Below are 20748 nucleotides of genomic sequence, written 5' to 3'. Positions count from 1 at the left end.
AAAAAAAGATTTATTTACTTATTTGAGAGAGAGAAAGAAAGAGAGAGAGAAGGAGAGAGAGAGAGTCTCAAGCAGACTCCATGCTGAGCGCAGAGCCCGATGCAGGGCTCAATCTCACAACCGTAAGATCGTGACCTGAGTCAAAACCAAGATTTGGACATTTAAGTGAAAGCCCTACTCAGGCACCCCCCAAAAAATATTTCTAAGGTACCCAAATACTGCTATTCATTGGATTATAAATGTTTTTGTACAGATTTAATAGAAAGACTTTAAAATTTCATTTTACTTGGTTACTAGGAACATTATGGACATTAAGTGCTGAATAATTTCTAAGACATTAGTGATCAGCAACACTATAGTTTGTTCTAACAGAATATACTTCTAAAGTATAGGGCTTAAGTGGAAGAAATCAAAACAGTGATAGCCCCCCTTATCTTTGCATATGTGAAGGATTTTGTGAATATTGCAACATTTCTCAGACACGGGTGGAACAAAGTTTAACCCTCAAGTTTTTCATTTAGTAGCTATATAAACTTGGATGTATTACTTAAACACTCTGAATCTCTGCTTCATCATTTGTAACTTGGGAATAATGATTCTCAGAGTTTCTAAGATGTGAAAGTGCTCAATAAATATTCTTTTTAAAATGTTATAAACTGATTAACAGTTTCTATAGATTTTAAATTATTTAACTAATACAGATGTCTAGATGATTTTCATTCTCACCATTTTTAGAGACTTTTTCAAAGTCTTTCACCCTTACTGATTATTTCCTTACGTGTTTTAACCTATAAGGAGTATTAAGTAAATGTCATTCTTATCGGTAATATACCCACTTCACTCAAAGAGAAACTGAAACTGTATGTGTCCTTTAAAACTTACGTAAATCATCTATCCATTTTATTTTTTCCCTGGATTCACCTTTGTTTCACCTAATTCATGTAGCTTCATCTGTATCTATTATAAACTATGCCCATATGCTCTCATTTTCAAGTATTCCTACTGCTTTCATTTGCTATGTATGCACTACTATTTGAGGGGTAATCTAAAAGTAATATAGCTCATTCCAACAGTGGCATTCCAAGGTAACTGAGCATTCAATTTACGTCTTAATGTCTGAATCCCTGTGCAGTTTTTCCTTCTGTAGTTTATACATATTGGTCACCGGCCTTTATATTTACATGGTTGAATCTTACAGGAAATAAAAAGCTCACATGTATGTTAAAGATTAGTATCTGCTTGGCTTAGAATTTTTGCTGCACTAATTCCTAGCTCTGTGACCTTGTAAAGGTTATGTAATGTACCTGAGTCTCGATTTCCATATCTTTCAATTCGGTAAAATTACTCTTGATTTCTAGGACTCATGTGAATAAACTGCTCTGAACAAAGCCCAGCATATGGTAAATGCTTGATAAGTATTAACCACCTCTTCCTTTTTCACCTTATTCTATCCTACTTATTTTCTCCTGTATTATTTCTCCTGTATTCTCCTTCCTTTTTTCTTTCTCTCTTTCCTCCTGCAAATCCGTGGCTGGTGTCCAAAATGTTCATCTCAGTCAAGTACTATGTTTATCAAGGGGAGAAAAGAAATCTGAATCAAGTATGCAAATAACAACATAAGTAATTGGCCTTTCATGAAGTTTCCAATGCTCCTCTCTGTTACCAGTCCCATGATAAAGAGGCAGGCTTTAGTCAGAAATAACTTAGCTTGAATTAAATCCCATCACTCACTACTTAGCCTATAACTTGCTGTTCCTTATACTCTTTAAGGAGAGGTTTCTCCGACTGGGAAACAGAACTAAGATATACCTCTTCAGGCTACCATAAAAATAAAGTGTAAAATTCTTAGTGCCGTGTCTGCAAATAGAAAACTATTGGGTAAGCATTACTTTTCAGACAATTTCGCACCTTCTCTAAATCATAAACCAGAAATAGTAAGGGAAAAAAAATCTCCCTTTCACAACACCTATGACAAGATCAGTAAAAAAAACAATAGCAGTAAGTTTATTTATAACTCTGTAAGTCCCTGTGTCTCCTCCTTACCAGTTTGCTTTGAAATGCAGCCTGATCAAGAAAACTCCAGTCGCTGTAGCAGGGATGTAACTCCTTCTGTTCCTCACACGATTATCCGGCTATAACTACATGAGGCCAGTGATAATATAATCACTAATATTTTTTGTCATTTTTTTCAAACAATGGAAAAGTAGTGCTTATACACTTTATAAGTTCTTATAAATTACTTTGTATACTGAGAAAGGAAACATGTATATATATCTTGGAAGAGAATTTTAAAAAAATGTTTCATTCATTTCTTGAAAGTAACTAATAAATTTGACATGCTTAATACACTCAATAAATACTGATGTTTAATGAAAATAAGATGATGAATGTATAAAGATACAAAGATGTATTTTCAGAAATTGATGAGCTTTATGAGAAAAAAATGAAAATTTAAGAAAAAATAAAATCAGTCTATAAAACAAATTTAAAGAAACAAATAGCCTGTTGAAAAAAGGAAGATTAAACTCTTCACAGAAATTTATAGTTGAAAACACACATTAAACGAGTAACTGTTGCTATAAAAGGTCAAATTTAAACAATTATTTGAATGATTCTAAAAAATAAAACATTTTCAGTCAACTTCTTTTAGATTTAAATCTGCAGATGTAATGGAAAAAGTGATGCAAAAATATCAACTAAGAATCTGATGAATGAGAAAAATACAATTTCTAAAAAAAGGAAGAAAAGCTAACCCAAGTATATCTGAATAACAGCTGACTACCTCCATTACTGAAAATTCTGCTTAATTAGACAAAATCTAAATAAAAAGCTTCAAAAACCACCCTTTTATTTTAACTCGAAATTTAAAAAAAGAAGTAGAAATACATTGCAACATCAAAATGATGCAAAATACATTAAACCATATTAAAAAGCAATTATAACCACAGCTAAAATGGTATCAGTACTTGAAAAATTGTAGTTTGTAAATTACACACCCTTAAATTACACATGCCTTTCAAAAGCAAGAACTCTCAGCTAACAGAAACCTAATCATAATATTTCTTTTTGTCAAGTTCAAAAAACACATACTACTTTAGTACACTCATATTTTCTAATAAAAATCAAATTGTTAATATCTGTAAAATCCACTTAAGATAATCTAAAGTTTGTTTATGGACAAATACTCACTGAGGTTACCAAATTTAATAGACCTATATATAAAAAACTGCCTTGAACTTACACACAGAAATTTTTTCTATGAGAAAACATTTATATGGGAGACGGTCTCATGTTACTATATATAAACACTATATTAAAGAAAGACTAATTTAAAAGAAAGCAAAGGTTTTTATACAACATTCTCATTGATTACAAGTTCTAATTGTATTTTAATCTTTTCTATGGGATTTTAGTTATATGCTAAAATTCATACTAACTAGAGGCCAAATCCACTGTTCCTTTAACTATTATAATAGGTCCTAAAAAACCTAGCAAGGATGAAAATTTTAAAAACATAATTAAACTTACCCCATTTAATGGATATGTTTTCCATCCTAGCTCTCCCAGCACTGTTGTTGTATCAAGCAACACAACTGGAATTAAATTTAAAAAAAAAAAACAAAAACTTACATGAATTTCTCAATTGATGCAAAAATGTTATTTAAATCATTAATGTCAACTGCCTTTACTACTATTGCATTAGTTTTAATATGCTGCATTACTTACTTTAAAATTAACTGTGTATATTAAATACTAACATAATAATAATATTAAGTAATGATAAAATACATTAGGTGGTTATAACTTATTTTCAAAATATGTAATTTGTGTTTAACAATGCTAAATAAAATAGATAACTGAGCAACAGAATTAACAGCCATTTTTAATAGCTGGCTTTTAAAACTGATAAATGTTGATGGAGGTAATCCAGATGATGTGACTGCCAGTTGACCCTTGAGCTGAAACCAGGCAATAGGTTTCACTTCCCTCCCCCATCCTCAGAATGTAAGCTCTGCCTACTGTTTCCATAGTGGGAGCTGTTCCAAGGACATAGCCTTGAGAGAGTAACATGTTGTTGAGACCACCTGGATAGCATACATGACTGAACTCAGTTAAGGCTTCTATGTAAACTTTAAGATTCTGGTGGATGGGTGTGGAAATCTTGCAGCTGCCCAAGACAAGTAAGTTCCCTTGCTTATGAGCCCTCCCACCTACCAATTTGGAGTGGTCTGCTTCTTTCTGCAGTCTCTTGGCCTGCGTGAATAGGGGGTCAAATCGTGGACCAACAATGAAATAATCACCTTTGCTTTCCCCACCACTTTCATATATAGTTTTTCTATACCATATTAAAGAAAGAAAAACTGTGTTAAGGGAGGCTTCTGTAGCTTCTTTTATGTTATTAAATGCCCTTATATATGATTTGCAAAGTATGAAAACAACTCATTTTAAATAAACCTACTATCCTTAAAGTATAGAGTACAGTATTATTGTATGTGTGGGTATACTGACATCTGAGGCAAAAGCAAAAGTTACTCAAAATCCGGTCAAAAGGCAGACATAAAAACAAATGATTAGAACATATTCTGTTAAATTTTAAAATGGAGGATTATATAGGTTAGTAGGGAGGTCTGGGAGAATTTCACAAAGGAGATGCAATTTGAGCTGACCTAGGGTGAAGGGGTCTTTCAATCAGATGTGATAAGAAACAAATGGTTTACTTTTAGAATAAAGTAAATGAGCTATAACTAGAAGAAAGTAACTGAGCTATAACCAGTTGCTGGGGTCAGGATTAGGAGTGGGGATGATTTGGGGAACTAGGAGGACAGAAATGAGGTTGGAAATACAGAGATCAAATGGGGAGGATTTTTGTGGTGCTACCAGTAGGTAAATGTGTAGGGCCCATGATTCAGATCTTTATTTTTAACTACTACCTTCAAGTCCCCTAGATGCCAGTAGGCCATGGATCCCACTCTGAGAAACAATGCTTTGGTATTTCATCATGAGTTTTAGATCTTCACATAGTCAAGAAAGTGGAGTTTTCTATTTGTGTAGTTTAAAAAAGTTCCACTGAAGGTATGTTATTTGGTGTCTATTGTAAGGATTCTGTGGTTTTTCTTATTTGAATCACTATGCTTTAATTTTTAAGTACGAAACCATACATCAATTTCTGAGATGAACTCTAATTACTCATTGTAGAATATTCCTTCAGTACTGTTAAAATCAGTTTACTAAATATACATTTGTAAAAGGGAGCTGTAATTATTTAAATTTTATTGTGGAAAATTCTCGAACATATTTAGAATGCAGAAAAAACAGTAAAATGAACCCTCATGTACTCATCATCCAGGTTCAATAATTACCAACTTATAGTCAATTTTACTTCATCTATGTATCTTTACCTACTGTCTCCCACTGCAGAATTTCTTTGAAGTAAATTCCAGTAATAATCATCCATAAAAATTTCGGTATATATTTCTATGATAAAGACTCCTTTTAAGACAGCGACAATATCTTAATTTATTACTATAAGTAGTAATTCCTTAATGTCATCAAATACCCAGTGTTTAATATCCCTATTGTCTCAACTTACTTGAACAGAAAAATCAAGTTTCAAATAAGTGTTATTCATTGCAGTGAGCTGACATTGTTCTTTGCTTTTTTAATCTATAACTTCCCCCATTAACTTTTTTTTAAGTTAGAGTTACTGAGGTATGATTTACTTACAATAATAAAAATCACCCTTTTTAAATATACATTTCTATGAATTGTGACAAACGCACATCCATGTAACCACTGCTACAATCAAGCTATGGAATACTTCCATCGACCCCAAAATTTCCCTTGTGATCCTTTACGGTGAATCCCTGCGCAGCTCAGCCATTGGCAACCACTAATCTAATTTCTGTCCCAAGATTTTGCCTTTCCCAAAATGTCAAATCAATGATATCACATAGCATGAAGACTTTGAGCCTGGTTCTTTCACGTAGCATAATGCATTTGAGATTCATCTATGTTATTGCATGTACCAATAGTTACTTTTTACTGTTGAAAGTATTCTATTATATGGAATTCCCTACGTGAGGCAAATATGAGCTATTTCCAGTTGGGGATGTTATAAATAAAACCAGTATAAACTTTCATGTATAGATTTTTATATGAACCTATGCTTTTACTTCCCCATGGTAAATAGGGATTCCTGGGCTATAGGGAGAATGCTTTTTTTTTTTTTTTTTAAAGATTTTATTTATTTGTCAGAGAGAGAGGGGAAGAGTGCGTAAGTAGGGGAAGTGACAGGCAGAGGGAGAATCAGAGTCCCTACTGAGCAAGGAGGCTGATGTGGGACTCCATCCCAGGATTTTGGGATCATGACCTGAGCCAAAGGCAGATGCTTAACCATCTGAGCCACCCAGGAGTCCTGAGAATGCTTATTTTTAAGAAACTGGCCAACCGTATTCCAAAATAGCATTAGCAGAATATAGTTTTCCAGTTGCTTCACATCCTCAGCAGGATTTGGCATTGTCCAGTTTTTTTTTTTTTAAGGCATTCCAAGAGGTGTGTAATGGTATCTCATTGTTGTTTTAATATATTTCCTTAATGACTAGCCAGTTATCTTTTTCACTACTTGCAATCAAATTTACTGAAAAAACTAGGTTATTTTGTCCCACATTCTAGCTTTTTCTACTGGTGAGATACCATTGAACATGCTTCCCCATTCCCTTTATTTTCTTTAAATTGGTAGATCTAGTAGCTTGATCAGATTCAAGTTCCATTTATTTTTATTTTTTATAAAGTTACAAGGAACATACCAATGTCTACTAGGGTCATGTCAAAAAGAATTGGGAACCAACTTTCATAGGCTTCCACTGGTCAAAAATGGATAATCTGATCATACACACAAGGTTAATGCATTCGTAATGATTCATAATGATAAAATATACCTACTGATAACTTTTGCAGAATACTAGGAAAGCATTACTTTAAAAACTGGTAAATAATCTGAAAACAATAAAACATTTATTTTGCTTTTTCTATATAAACTACTTATGAATAAAGAAATAGTTAATGAAGGAACATTTCTCTTACTGAAATAGTTAAGGTAATAAATGAAGAAGGAATGACTGAATTAGGCTATCCCATTTTCTACTCCTAACAAATTAATATATTTAGCTAATGGTTTTCAATGGCTGCTAACATCACCTAAAGAGAAAAAAGGACACATAAAGGGCTAGAGCTTTTTAAAAGTGTTTCTTTAGAGTTTCCTTTACTTTCTATTAACATACAATTCTAACAAGCCTGGAAGTAAAAGAAAGTACAATAAGGATGATGTGTGTGTCTGTCTGTGTGTGTGTGTGTGTGTGTGTGTATACATATATATCATACACACACATATATACATTCTCATACACACCAATTATACAAAAATTTTGATGGCATTTGGGTTCATTCAGTGTAACAAAAATAACCTCACATTTTAGATAAAAAAGCTGAAGATATCATTATAACAAATATTCAAAGCTATAAGTTTATCTCATTTTCAAATGAAAGTTATTTTCATTTTGGGTATATGCTACTGAAAAGAAATCAGAAGTATTAAAGACCAGTACAGAGTTTTGGGTACTCAGAAGTTCAATGTAACCCATTGAGCACATTTATACTTTTGAAATACATCATTATTTCCCTGCAGGCTGGCAAAATAATGATACTAATTCACAGTCACTGTAGGAAGAACTTTCTATGGATTTTCTTCTTCAAGTAATCTCCACATTGTCCTATAAGTTGTTTCTTTTTTTAAATACCCAATTAACAGATCAAAAAACTGAGCCTCAGAAAGGTTAAGTAGTTTTCCTTGAGATCAGAAACAGATTTGGATTCCAACCAAGGAGACTGATGCTAGAATGTCCTTTGTAAAACATTTAAAACCTTTAAATTTTTTAAGTGTTTTTCTTCTTACCCTTTATAAAAGTTTTTATTTGAATTCCAGTTAGTTTACACACAGTGTATTATTAGTTTCAGGTGTATAATGCAGTGATTCAACACTTCCATACAACACTGGGTGCTCATCACAGCAAGTGTACATCTTTATCCCCATCACCTATTTCACCCATCCCCCACCCACCTCCCCTCTGGTCACCATCAGTTTGCTCTCTGTGGTTAAGAGTCTGTTTCTTGGTTTGCCTCTCATTCTTACTTTTTTTTTTTTTTTAAAGCCTCCTTTTCACCTTTTTTTTTTTTCAAAGATTTTATTTATTTATTTGACAGAGAGAGAGACAGCCAGCGAGAGAGGGAACACAAGCAGGGGGAGTGGGAGGAAGAAGCAGGCTCCCAGTGGAAGAGCCCGACGTGGGCCTGGATCCCAGAACTCCGGGATCAAGCCCTGAGCCGAAGGCAGACACTTAACGACTGAGCCACCCAGGCGTCCCATCCCTCGTTCTTACTTTTATAGTTGCAGAGAAACATTACTATTTCTTTTGCTGGTCCAAAATCTTTTATCCTAGTTTTCTCATCAATGTCTTCTACAGAAATTTTACCAGTACTACATACAAATCACACCATTTAAATCAAGGGGTTTATTGGAGCAGAGTGTTCAAAAATCTCTAATATTGAAGATTACCAACACAGATTCATTTTTCATAGACTGGCAAATGAATTAATTGATTAGCTGATACAGATATTTTTTTCTAAAACACTATTAGACTGCTTGGTTCTCAATACTTACCATTTATAAACTGTGAAGTATATTCATTTCAAAACAAACAAAAAAGGAAAATATGTATCTACCTACAAAAGTGTAGATCTAGAATTTTTTTTTATTTATTAGCATCAAGAAGCAAGATTTATATAATTGCCTTATTTTCCTCTCTAAACTGAAATCATAACTTTTAAAAATTCATAAGAACAGTAAAATTTCAAATGTGCATTCCTGACAAGTGAATGATAAACTGATATTAAAATAAAACTAAGGCATTTGAGATTTTTAATACCATTACACGTGATAAATGTTTAAATTTTACTATTTGTTTCATATTTAAAACCCCCACAAATTCAGGCCTTTCAGGCACACTAATTGCATGGAACCCAGCAAGGTGAGAGCTCCTCCTGCTGGCTTTAAACAAGAGTTATCTCGTCCCTACCTACCAGAGTGCAAAAACACTGTTAAACTTAAAAAGGAAAAAAAACACTATGTTGACATTAACTTCAGTAAAAAGTCAATACTTTATATTTAATTTAATGGCAAGCTTTTAAATACAGCACGATTAATACCTATTATTTAGATAAGGATACATATGAAAATATAATTATTCATATAATCGATAAGAAATTGGATAAATCAAAAATAAGTGTAAGGAGTAGTAGGTTGGTGGTATCAAAATAAAGTTTTGAAAATATGTTTGTTTTGTTTAATAAGCAACATAATGCATAGAATATGTTTGCTAAACCACACACAATTTTCCTACTTTTAGAAATAAATTTCCAGCATATTGTATTTCTCTCTGAAAATATCTTTAATTTTTTAGTACTCCCTTTATTCATTCTTTTGGAAATTATAATAAAATTTCATTATGTTCTAAAGAAAGGTATTAAATGATAAAGACAAGATTGATAGTACTGGATTAAATGAGACTAATGAGTACCTAAGATTAAAAAGCTCAATGCTAATTTCTTGCCCTTGAATAATTTATCAAGTCTTTATCTACATCCCTTTTAATAAGCTTAAGAGATATTTGTTTTAAAACAGCATATAGGTTTATAGTATACAATAGGTCATCTTTACTCCAACTGCACAATAAGAAAAAGGACAGGACTTTATTTGTACATTATTTTGACAAATTAAGCAAAAGAGATCAATCAACCCACTAAGAAAGTATTTATTCTTTTAGGATAATTTTGTTGTAAAAATTCAAGTTAATGGCATGTGAACTGAGCCCAAAGATTTACCAATATTTTCTAGTAGACTTCATGTGAAAAAGAACAAGGCATTTCTTCTTATACTCATTCAATTTAGAGCCTTTACTTCACAAATAAATTCCAGAGAGGTAAAGTTACTAAGTTACTTAATAACAACATAGTAGTGGAGGCTTTTGATAGTTAATTCCAGTCATGTTTCACTGACTGTAACATACCCTACTAACCCCCATAGCTCCAAACTAACTAGTTAATAAACAAAGGGAGTATTTTTGACATCATGACCAGATATAACATAGAAATTTATTTCTAAAAGTTAATAGGAAAATTGTGTGTGGTTTAGAATACTTCAAATTATAGATAAACATGTGCATACATATGTATGTGTATATATATATATATACACACGTATATATACATATATTATTTCTATATTTTAGCACTTTTCTATTTGAATGTCATCCTGTTTAGATCCTGCTTTAAACTGAATTCACATTATGGCATTAAATGATTCAGTTTTGACATAATTGCATATTTTTGATTGATAAAAATCACAGCTGCAATTTCCAGATCTGTATAACTATGGGTATCTACCCTTGCACAAAGTCAGAATCAATATTTAATTCCTAAAAAAATCGAACACAGATTGCTTTAAATAAACACAGGATTATTATGTTTACCCCTAGTATCCCCCTATGTGTATTGGTATTATTTTAAGCCAACATTTTCCAAAAAGAATCACTCCTTCTTAAAAATAGCGAAACTACTTTTACCTAGAAACTGAGATCAATATTTGTTCATTAGGTGTCCTTACAGCATTTTGTTTTATCATGCCTTTCTTAATTCTGTGGTTGCCTGCCAATTTTTAATATAGGTATTGTTCATGATTAATATTTCTACCCCTTGTGAGAGTTTGGAAAATCCTATTTTAAAGATAAAGTAACATGAACACAGTGACATTAAACAGCTTTCTCAAATTTAGAGAATAAAATCAAGGCTAGAACTTTTGAACTCATACCCTTCAGCTTTCCACTCTACTAGAAAATGGTATCTTTTTCAGAAAGCACGTTCAAACCTCTCTGCCTCTGTCCCTTCTGGAAAACAGATCATTCTTTTTTAGTTCTGATAGAAAAATAAGCTATAATAACCAGAAATTATTTTCCTTCATTATCACCTTAAATAGAGAGAAAAGCAAAAAATTCAAGCTAGTTTGCTACTTAGAAGGCAAGTTATGCTTGGAGTTAAGAACCTTCACTGAAAACCTTATCAATAACAGTTGATTAAAAATATAACTAGTAGTGTTCATCCTCACTTCCGCACCTTCCTAATTTGCTCAAAAGAACCTCTATATCATTATCCTGCATGACACAGCTCTGTTTGCTTCAGTTTTAAATTACTTTTAAAGCTTGCCATTAAGACAGGAAAGTTTACCCCATAGACCCAAGGAGAACCCAGATGTGGATCTGATCCATGATAAAGTCACCAAATGATAGGTGCACCACTGGGCTCCTGAGTAAGGTAAGACTTATCAGTGAGTCACCTCACAAGTTATGTTTTCCCCATCAAACTGTTCAGTTATTTCTATAGATTAAAAAAAAAGGAAATTTGGCATGTTCCCAATTAATAGCAAATATGATTCTTCCATTTTGGCATCTTCAGCACTTTGATCTGTAAATGAGGTAGTGTTGTGTAAGACCTGTATTATTTCCATTCGTTTCAATTACACAGAGATTAAATAGGTAGGAAAGACTATTTGGCTTTGGTTTTAGATTTGCTAGCCATACATTTAATAAATGTGATTTTTTTCATCTGTCACAGAAACTAACATTTACTACATATTCCCCAATTAGCCCAAACCATTGAACCTTCTCCCCACCACTTACACAGCATCAGAGATGCTTCTTGCCTTTCTAGCACTTTCTTTTCTTATATTTTTCACTTGTTTTCCATGGCTTGGACACTTTTTTTTTTCTTGGAAGAATATTATGAAACTCAAGGTTTTAAATGCACTTAAATATTGTTTTTATAGCTCTGGTAAAAACAGATTATGACTACTTATTTGAAAGTCTTATCTAGTCTTATCTACAGTATAATGGCCATCTCAATGTAAAACTATTTCTACATGATGGAAGAACAGTCTAAAAAAATTATTGAAACCATTACTCTAAATAGAAATAATACTGGCTCTGCATTGAGAAAGAAATAATGAGTTTTACTAGAGTATAAGAAAAAGTATATGAGTAAAAGAAAGACTTCTTTTTTTCCCCTGGAATATGGAAGGGAATTTTTTTTCTCCTTTGCAATATTGTTTTTTTCCTCCCCTGCACTTACAAGGACATAATGGAAATCGTTTTTAACTTCCTTCATTAGGACATATGTCGTCACAAAAATGTTACTTGATTTTACTTTAAGACATTTTGACATTATTTCAACATTTATTGAGTCTGTTATATTTAAGATGCTATATAGCTATTGCAGGGTATAGGAAGTTTATAAGATACTATGTGTAGCCTCAAGGAGTAGTTGATGTCATTTTTTCACTCCCCCTTTTAGGATTTTTGTGTCAACTCACATGCCACAGTTTATTCAAACATATATAGCAAAAAAGCTTAAAATGCCCTTATTCAGAAGGTACAGAAAAGGTTGCAGCTATTTAGAAGAATGTGTAGAATTAAACTGCTGTTTCAAAAGGGCAAACATCCAATAGCATATAAACATCTCCATAAAACTGTCAGTAATTGGACCATTTATCTCAGTTTCTATAGATGTGCCAAAGATGAATAGATTTTAGAAATATATCCCAGTAGTCAACAGTAAGGGAAATAATAATTTTCTACCTGAAAAATACTTTCCAAAATAATCCCAAATACAAGAAGTATCTGCTAAATTTATCAGAAGATACTGTTTTACTTAAAGTAAGAAATTAAAAAACTGAAGTACACATTACTAGAAGTAAACATTTACTAATCCAAGCTTTAGTCATCAGCTATAAAATATTATCAGGTAAAAAAAATCATAACTGTATCGTTAAAATTTTGAAAAACATATATATTAAAAAACTTGGAAAGGACAATATTCTCCTTTTGTCCATTGAAATTATAGCCAAATCAAGATATAATTTATGAGGGCGCCTGGGTGGCTAGGTCAGTTGAGCCTCCAACTCTCCGTTCAGCTCATGTCATAATCTCAGAGTCCTGGGATAGAGCCCCACCTCAGGCTCTGTGCTCAGCGCAGAGTCTGCTGAAGATTATCTCTCTCCCTCTCCTCTGCTCCCCTCCTCAGTCACATGCTCACTCTCTCTCACTCTCTCTCTAAATTAATAAAATCTTTTTAAAAAGGTATAATTATCAATATTTAATTTAAAAATTAGTTCTGCCAATACAATACGAGCTCCTCAAGGGCAGGGGCTGTGTGTGTATATTTGTTGAATAAAATGAATAAATGAACGAATGAACAGATGAATGGAAGGGAACATGGGCAAAAAACTCACATCTTGGGAAAAAACATTCTTAACCAACTACTGAAAAGGCAGTGCAGGATTAGTGGGAAGGCAGGCACTGGACAAAATTTAAGTGGCCGTTGTGCTTATTTTTTAAGGTAGAAGGTCAATGGCCCTCTAAGAGGTAGTTAAGGAACAAAGTGGTCTTCGGAATAATAAAATCAAAGTAGGCATTTGTTCTGAGCAGAGAATGGACTGTTAGGAGACAAACAGTTTCTGTAACTTTTGTAGTCCTTTTCTCTGCTCCACCCTGCCCCAATCCTTTCATCAAAGAGTGCCCTTCAATTGCTTGCTCTCAGGCATCTATCTCCAACTCTTACAGTGCACAGTGTTCAAACGATCCCTTCTTATCTCTGCTGCCCCACTGAAAACACTCATCAAGAAAACATTTTCACTAAAATAGCACACAAATGTGCTTATGAATACTCATTTCCCCTTATCCCTTCCTACATTATTTATTTATCCAACTTAAATTTGAATTGATTACAGCACCCTTTGGGTGACAGTGAACTTGGGACTCTTTCGTGGCATAGCTAAAATCATACCACATAAGCAATTCCTCATAGAACTGCATCGAAAAAGAACTTCTAAAACTCCAACTTCCATCATATCCAAAGAAATTACCCTCTGTTTAGATTATATTGTGTGCCTGTGTAGACTTAGCCAAGTCATAATTCTTGTTCTACCAATTGTTGGGAATTGCTCTGCCATGAACCAAGCAATTCTCTAATTTTTAGTATCCACCCCAATCAGGCTCTCGACAGACTCTGATCTTTTTAGCCACTCTTTCCAGGTAGCATGCATGACTTAGTATGTGAAAACAAGAATAACACACAAGTTTGCTTATTGCGTCATGGGTCATGATTGTCTCTTCTTTGTCCTTTGAGTTTCTCTTGTTAGTTGATCTACTACAAGAGTCTTCTAAGAGAAAGCTAAGAGCAGTGTTTTTTTTTTTCCTTAAATTTCCCGATCAACTCTCTCCAGCTACTTCCAGAAATATCATCCATACTCTAGCTTTAATCTCTAAAAAAGATACAGCCAAATTGCCAACTGAAGACTCTTCTCTACAGCAGCTAACTAAACTGTCCATGAACACTTAAACAGTCAGCTGCTTATGAAACATGATTGTCATGTCATAAAACTTGATAATCAGTTCATACAATAATACATATTTTGGGAGAGATGCTGCAAAAGACTAATTTAAATAAAATGTAATTTTTAACCCTTTTACCATAATTTCATCATCCTTGGCTGCCTAAGAAATGTGTGTTGTCTCCTGAATCACTAAATTGAATTGTACTGAGGATTTTAGTAAGTAATATTGCCTGTGGAAGAGAATAGTCTGTAATGAGAGAAATGGGCAGGAAAAATACGAAGACGAAATATAAAGACAACTAGTTGTCATATTATTTACACATAAAACAGCTCTTAGCATAATTATTTGATAAATAAAGTCATGAGAATTATGTAGGACAACTTCCTACTGACACTACTGAGGAAATGACAGAGCAAATGTGATGCCAGATTTAGAGGCACATGAACTGTAAGACAGCTGATCTTTTGTGGCATATTTCTGCACTGCAGACGAGTCAGGAAGAGGAATGGTTCATAAATGAAACATTTACAAATCTGACCCATGCCAAGAGCAGCGTGGCTTCAGTATATAGAAAAGAATGACAGATGGACACTTAATTGTTGGCAGAAAAAATAAAAGAAAAAAAAAACAACAACAAAAAATAGGCATTATCATCATTATCCTGAAGGGAAGGCAAGTCATTAAGTGCTATTGTGAAAGTGTTTATCATCAGGATCTTGTGCAATAAAATAAATGCAATAATGATGATAATGGCACTTTAACATTTAGGCAAATGGAGACTATTTTATCCAACACAGGTTTCCCAAGCGTAATTAAATATAAGAAAGCAGATCCAGGCTTTCATAAGACATTGATGAATTTTAATTTATTGCTACCCAAGACATGGATTATGGTAAGAAATACAAAGTGTTGAGAAATTCTTTTGGTGAGGTCATTAGGATCTAAACTCCATCCTCAGCTGCCATGACTGAGAAGAGTTTTTATCCTTCCAAGGAGGAATGATCATATTTTAGGAGATTGATTCCTGCTAATCAGACATACAGGAGACTAATTTATAAATAAGGATGATTTATTCACTGATGATTTATCTCCCCAGGGAATCTCTTTCCTTGCAGGTAAACACATTCAAGAGACTAAATTATAGATCAAAGATTTCTAAGAAAGTACTAAATTACTGGAAAGGAGTAACCCTGTTTTGCTTTTCAATCCTCTATTTCCATGAAAGGAATTAACAATTTTACCTACCCATTTTAAAGCTCCTAACTTTGAATAGTGCCGAAGAAACAGTAAGAAATTTTTTACTTCTAAAAAGTTGTTTTTCAAACATACATATTGCCAACTTATTGTAACTTGGGCATTTAGTTAGCCTAAAAAGATCTATGCCCCATTTCTAACTTATAAATTGAGAAGAATAAATTTTTGTTTTTTAAGCCACTATTCAAACATTATTTATACGGTATATTAGAGACTCCATAGTTGTAGCCTATCTACTATCGGCTAAATTTTGGAAGGACTAATTTTTATTTTTTGGAAAGAAAACTGGTTCTATGTGTAGACTTTCATTAATTATGAAGTAGTATGTGTTTGTATGTTTGTTTTTTCCCAAGAAAGATTCTTCCATGTGAGTAAAATAAATCCCAAGTGCTGAATTTTATATGGTTTCAAATAAGGACAGAGAATAACATTTGTGACCATGCTGCACGATTTTAGAATCTAAACTTTTAGGCATAGAGTCCACAACTGGTTAGACAGATTATTTTGGTCTCAGACCACTCTTTACTGCAGTCCATGTTTTCATCAACCAAGAATGAGAAGAGTTTTAAAAAACTTAAAACCATTGATTAGTCAATGTAGAAATTTTCTGAGAAACTTAATAGCTTACTCCTCGATGACATTATTTGATCATATGATCCAAAACTGCCATATTCTGAAAAATGCACGATTGTATGTTCTCAGGAATCTGTTACTTCTTGTTTTCTCTGTCTTCAAGCTTTTCAGAAAAAAACATCAGTTTGAGGGTTTCAACTATTATTTCAATGTTATCAATCTTCAAAACAGTATCTCCAGCATAAATCTCTTTAATGCATCAGACACAGTTCAGAGGTCCCTTACCTCTTCACAAACTGGCTGCTGTACATGGAAGGCAAGGACAGACCAAAGAAAGAGAGGGAAAACATTTCAGATTGGTAGGTGGCAGGTTTTAATACACAATGGATGGACCTTGCTTAAAAGCCTTGTGTTAGCCAGCCACAACATGAGTGTACCTCCACACCTGCCTGCCAGATCTTAAGTTTGTAGAAGCCTCAACTGGTTCCACTCATGTGTACCATTCAGAAGGTCTCAACAACATCTCACTCTCTCCAGGCTGTATCTTTGGAACAGCTTCCACTGCAAGAATGGTAGGCAGAACTGTATATTCCAAGGACAGAAGACAGGATGAGAAGCCTCTGATTACCCAGAGCCAGGTCACGGGTCAACTGGTAGCCATATCTTCTTGATTAACACTTCCAATACCCCTCAAACTTAACAAGTACACATCTGACTTGATTATTTTCCCATGAACAGATACCACCTCCTAATTTCCTGACTTGAGTTATTGATACCCAGCCTCTGCCCAAATACACAAATTAGGAATCTGTATCCAATCCTTGATTCATCCATCACTGCTCATCTATCATTTTGCAAACCATATGTTGTAGGCAAAATGATGATACCCCACCACCACCAAATTTGTTCATGTCCTAATTCCAGAAATGTGTGAATATGCTATGTTACATAGCAAGGGAAATTAAGGTTGCAGATAGAATTAGGTTGCTAATCATCTGACCTTAAGATAGGGAGACTATCCTAGATTATCCAGTATGTAATTATCCCAATGTAATAATCAATAAAGGTACTTAAAAGTAGAAAAGAGTCAGAGGAAGTTGTGATTACAGAAGAAAGACAGAGAGAAATACAACCTTGCTGACTTGAAGATGGAGGAAGGTAAACATGAGCCAAGGAATGTGGGTAGTCTCCAGAAGCTGGAAAGGGCAAGGAAATGGATTCCTCCCTACAGCCTCCAGAAAGGAACACCGTCCCACTGACACCTTGATTTTATAAGTTTCTTTCTTTCTTTCTTTTCTTTCTTTCTTTCTTTCTTAAGATTTTATTTATTTATTTGTCAGAGAGAGAGAGAGCACACAAGCAGGGGGAGCAGTAGGCAGAGGGAGAAGCAGATTCCCCACTGAGCAAGGAGCCTGATGTGGGACTCAATCCCAGGACCCTGGGATCATGACCTGAGCCAAAGGCAGATGCTTAACCGACTGAGTCATCCAGGCGTCCCTGACACCTTGATTTTAGCCTAAAGAGATCCATGTCCCATTTCTAACTTACAAAATGGTAAGAATAAGTTTTTGTTTTTTAAGCCACAAAATTGAAGGTAATTTATTACAAGAGCAGTAGAGAACCAACACACTAAACTTCCCAAATCATCTTCAAATCTATCAGTTTTTCTATTTGCTACCTATTTCATCTCTCAACTGGACCAGGGTCCCTTGGTCTTTTTCCTCTCATTTAACTTCTACAATGCAGCCTCAGGGATCTGATTTTTCCATTCTTTGTTCAAAATTCCTCAGTGGTTCACCTTATCACTTAGAAAACTCTCCCAAAATATTTGCTATAAATGTGCACTTATTTCTTCATAATATATACATTAACATTCTATCAGATTCTGAGTATAAAGGTGAATCAAAATAAACATAGCCCATGTCTTCAGGGTTATTATAATCTAATGTGAAAAACAGAAAATACACAAAATATAAAATAAATATATAACTATGTTATGAGAAATGCTATGAATCTAATTTAGATTTTAGGCTCACAGAAAGCCTCTAAAAAGAGAGTCATGATTATAGAGTGGAACTATTTTCTATATTCCTTTTAGATTCATGATGTGAAGTATATAACAATGAACTGGAGAAGACATGAAATAAGGTATTGCTCAGTATTTTTAACCCAGTATTTCTCTCATTTTTTTGGTGCTAGAACTTCTTTGTCACTGAATATGCTCTAACATTCTATGGTAAATGTTCAAGAAAACACTGTAAAGTAACTGCTGCCTTTTAAGATAATCCTTTTCACTGCATGCAAAACACTTCCTGGCTTGATCTCATCTATCTGTCCTACTTCTTCGGCAGTACCCTATTCCTACTCTACGTTACTCTGATATACTGGTAATACTCAAACTCCCATCATCCTCTCACCTCTCTACATTTCATCCTATTCCTTTCTTACTGGAAAGGTCCTGGAAAAAGACTCCTAGGCATCACTTATGGCTTAGCCTAAATGTGATTTCTTATAGAACCTTCCTAAATTCATCCCCCAATGATGTAGATGCTCTTATTCTCATGTGCCATTGAAATCTGTACATACTTCACAAACAGTAATTATCTTACTTTATTTTACTACAATATAAGTTTTTCTTTGTGTAACTGTTCTTCCATATAATCTAAAATCCTTGAAGACCAAAACCATATATTTTAACCCCCACAATCTTCCTAAATATTGATTATTTTACAAATGAATAATTAAACAGATTAGAAAAATGAGAATAAATAAATGAGAAATTTAGAAACACTAGATACATATTATGCCACAGTTAGTAAATGGCTCAGAATGTCAATAAAAATGGACAACACAGAGTACACAAAGAAAATATATAGTACACTTTCAGTACCTATAAAGTACATTGGAGTACATTGGAGAGGGAGTAGCTAAGGTCCTGTGATTATAAATCCAATGGACCAAAAGCAATAAATAATAAAAGAACTTTGTGCTTTTCTATCAGATTGTTACAAAAGAAATTACTAGAGCAGAGTTGAAGCACTGACAAAGTCACAACAATAATCCTGAAACCCTGATCTTATGGGAAAGAACAAAAATTACTACTGAAATGAAATCATAGTGATATAGGAGTATCAAGTATTTAAGCAAAAAAAAATTTCAGTGGAAACCAAATAGAACAGATTTTATATATATAAAATAAAGTATATTTGAAGTAGTCGAGCATATTCTTTTCATATCAGTTATATATATAATCTTATAATTAATAATATGTAAATAACTAATCTGAAAGAATATACTCAAAGGTAAGGGAAAAACACCTATGAACAAGAGGAATTATCTATGCACAATAAAATAAATCAGTTGGTGCTCCTGATAAAGAAAAGTTGATGTATTATGGCCACTGGAATTGAAGAATGGCTAAGGAAAGGAACATCAAATAGCATTAAAATGCATTTTAAAAGCTATAGAAGTTGCTAGAACATCTTTGAAGTTAAATATAAGAATCCTACTGATTTGACACTTTCATCTTGAAGTGGCCAGAATGATACCACAATTTTATAGAGCCTCCCTTTTTCATTGGGTTTTCAGGTAAATTCAAGCTTCCAGTAAATTTATTTTTATTAGAGACTAGATATATTGAAACCTCAGAAAATAAGACAGATTATTAATAAATCTCCATACCTAATATGCTCTAAGATATAGTTACAAATTTTGATAACATGCCTTTGAGTCTTAGAGAAGCAAACTGTGGACATAAGGCAGTATGGAAGCCCCTGCAAGATTTCACATTATTACTGGGGAAAGGGTCCTTTCTTTTTTAAACAGGGGAGCCAAACTGACAATAATCAGTAGGGATAGTTTTGCCTAAGGCCCCAATCCCAGATAAGTAAGCTACTGATGTGAGAAACACCATAGTCATTCGCTTCCTCATCATCACTTTTACCAACAATCTATTGAGTATTTAGTAAACCCAAAAACTATGCAAGGGACTCGAGTATATATGAAATGGAGTGGAACAGGTCAGAGGAACATAAACCATTTTGCATTAGGAAATGTTTTGTGAGATGAACAAAATACTTCAAAAACTAAGTAATATACTGTACCACATAAAATTCTTAAAAATAGAGTGAGAACTTTTTGTAAACTGACCCAAACTCATGAAACCAAGTGACAAGGAAACAATTTTGAATTCATCCTATCCAAAAGATTAAACTTCGATGAACATTCTCTTGACACAGTATTGGACCCATGTTGATAATAACCGGAATTGATAGTTTTTCTAGAAGATTAATACTCTAGTTGCTCCAGGTCAACTCCAAAATGTCACACATTACAAGGAAATGTTCCTACCAGACCAGCATAAATAATGGGAATGAGATAAAACATTGAGTCAATTTAAGGAACAAAACAGAATTTGCAAGTA

General features: G+C 33.4%; 1 protein-coding gene across 1 annotated transcript in view; it reads right to left on the bottom strand.

The window, feature by feature from the left end:
• The window catches only part of EPHA6 (EPH receptor A6), an 829344-nt gene that overhangs the window by 751650 nt on the left and 56946 nt on the right, over positions 1-20748 (bottom strand). Inside the window, exon 2 of the mRNA XM_040621133.1 lies at positions 3529-3593. Coding sequence (XP_040477067.1) covers positions 3529-3593 — 65 coding nt within the window. The remainder of the gene's footprint in view (positions 1-3528; positions 3594-20748) is intronic.

Source organism: Ursus maritimus, unplaced genomic scaffold (assembly GCF_017311325.1).
Source record: "Ursus maritimus isolate PB19 unplaced genomic scaffold, ASM1731132v1 scaffold_4, whole genome shotgun sequence".
In the NCBI taxonomy this organism is placed as follows: Eukaryota; Metazoa; Chordata; class Mammalia; order Carnivora; family Ursidae; genus Ursus; species Ursus maritimus.
This window is presented reverse-complemented; position numbering and strand designations above follow the sequence as displayed.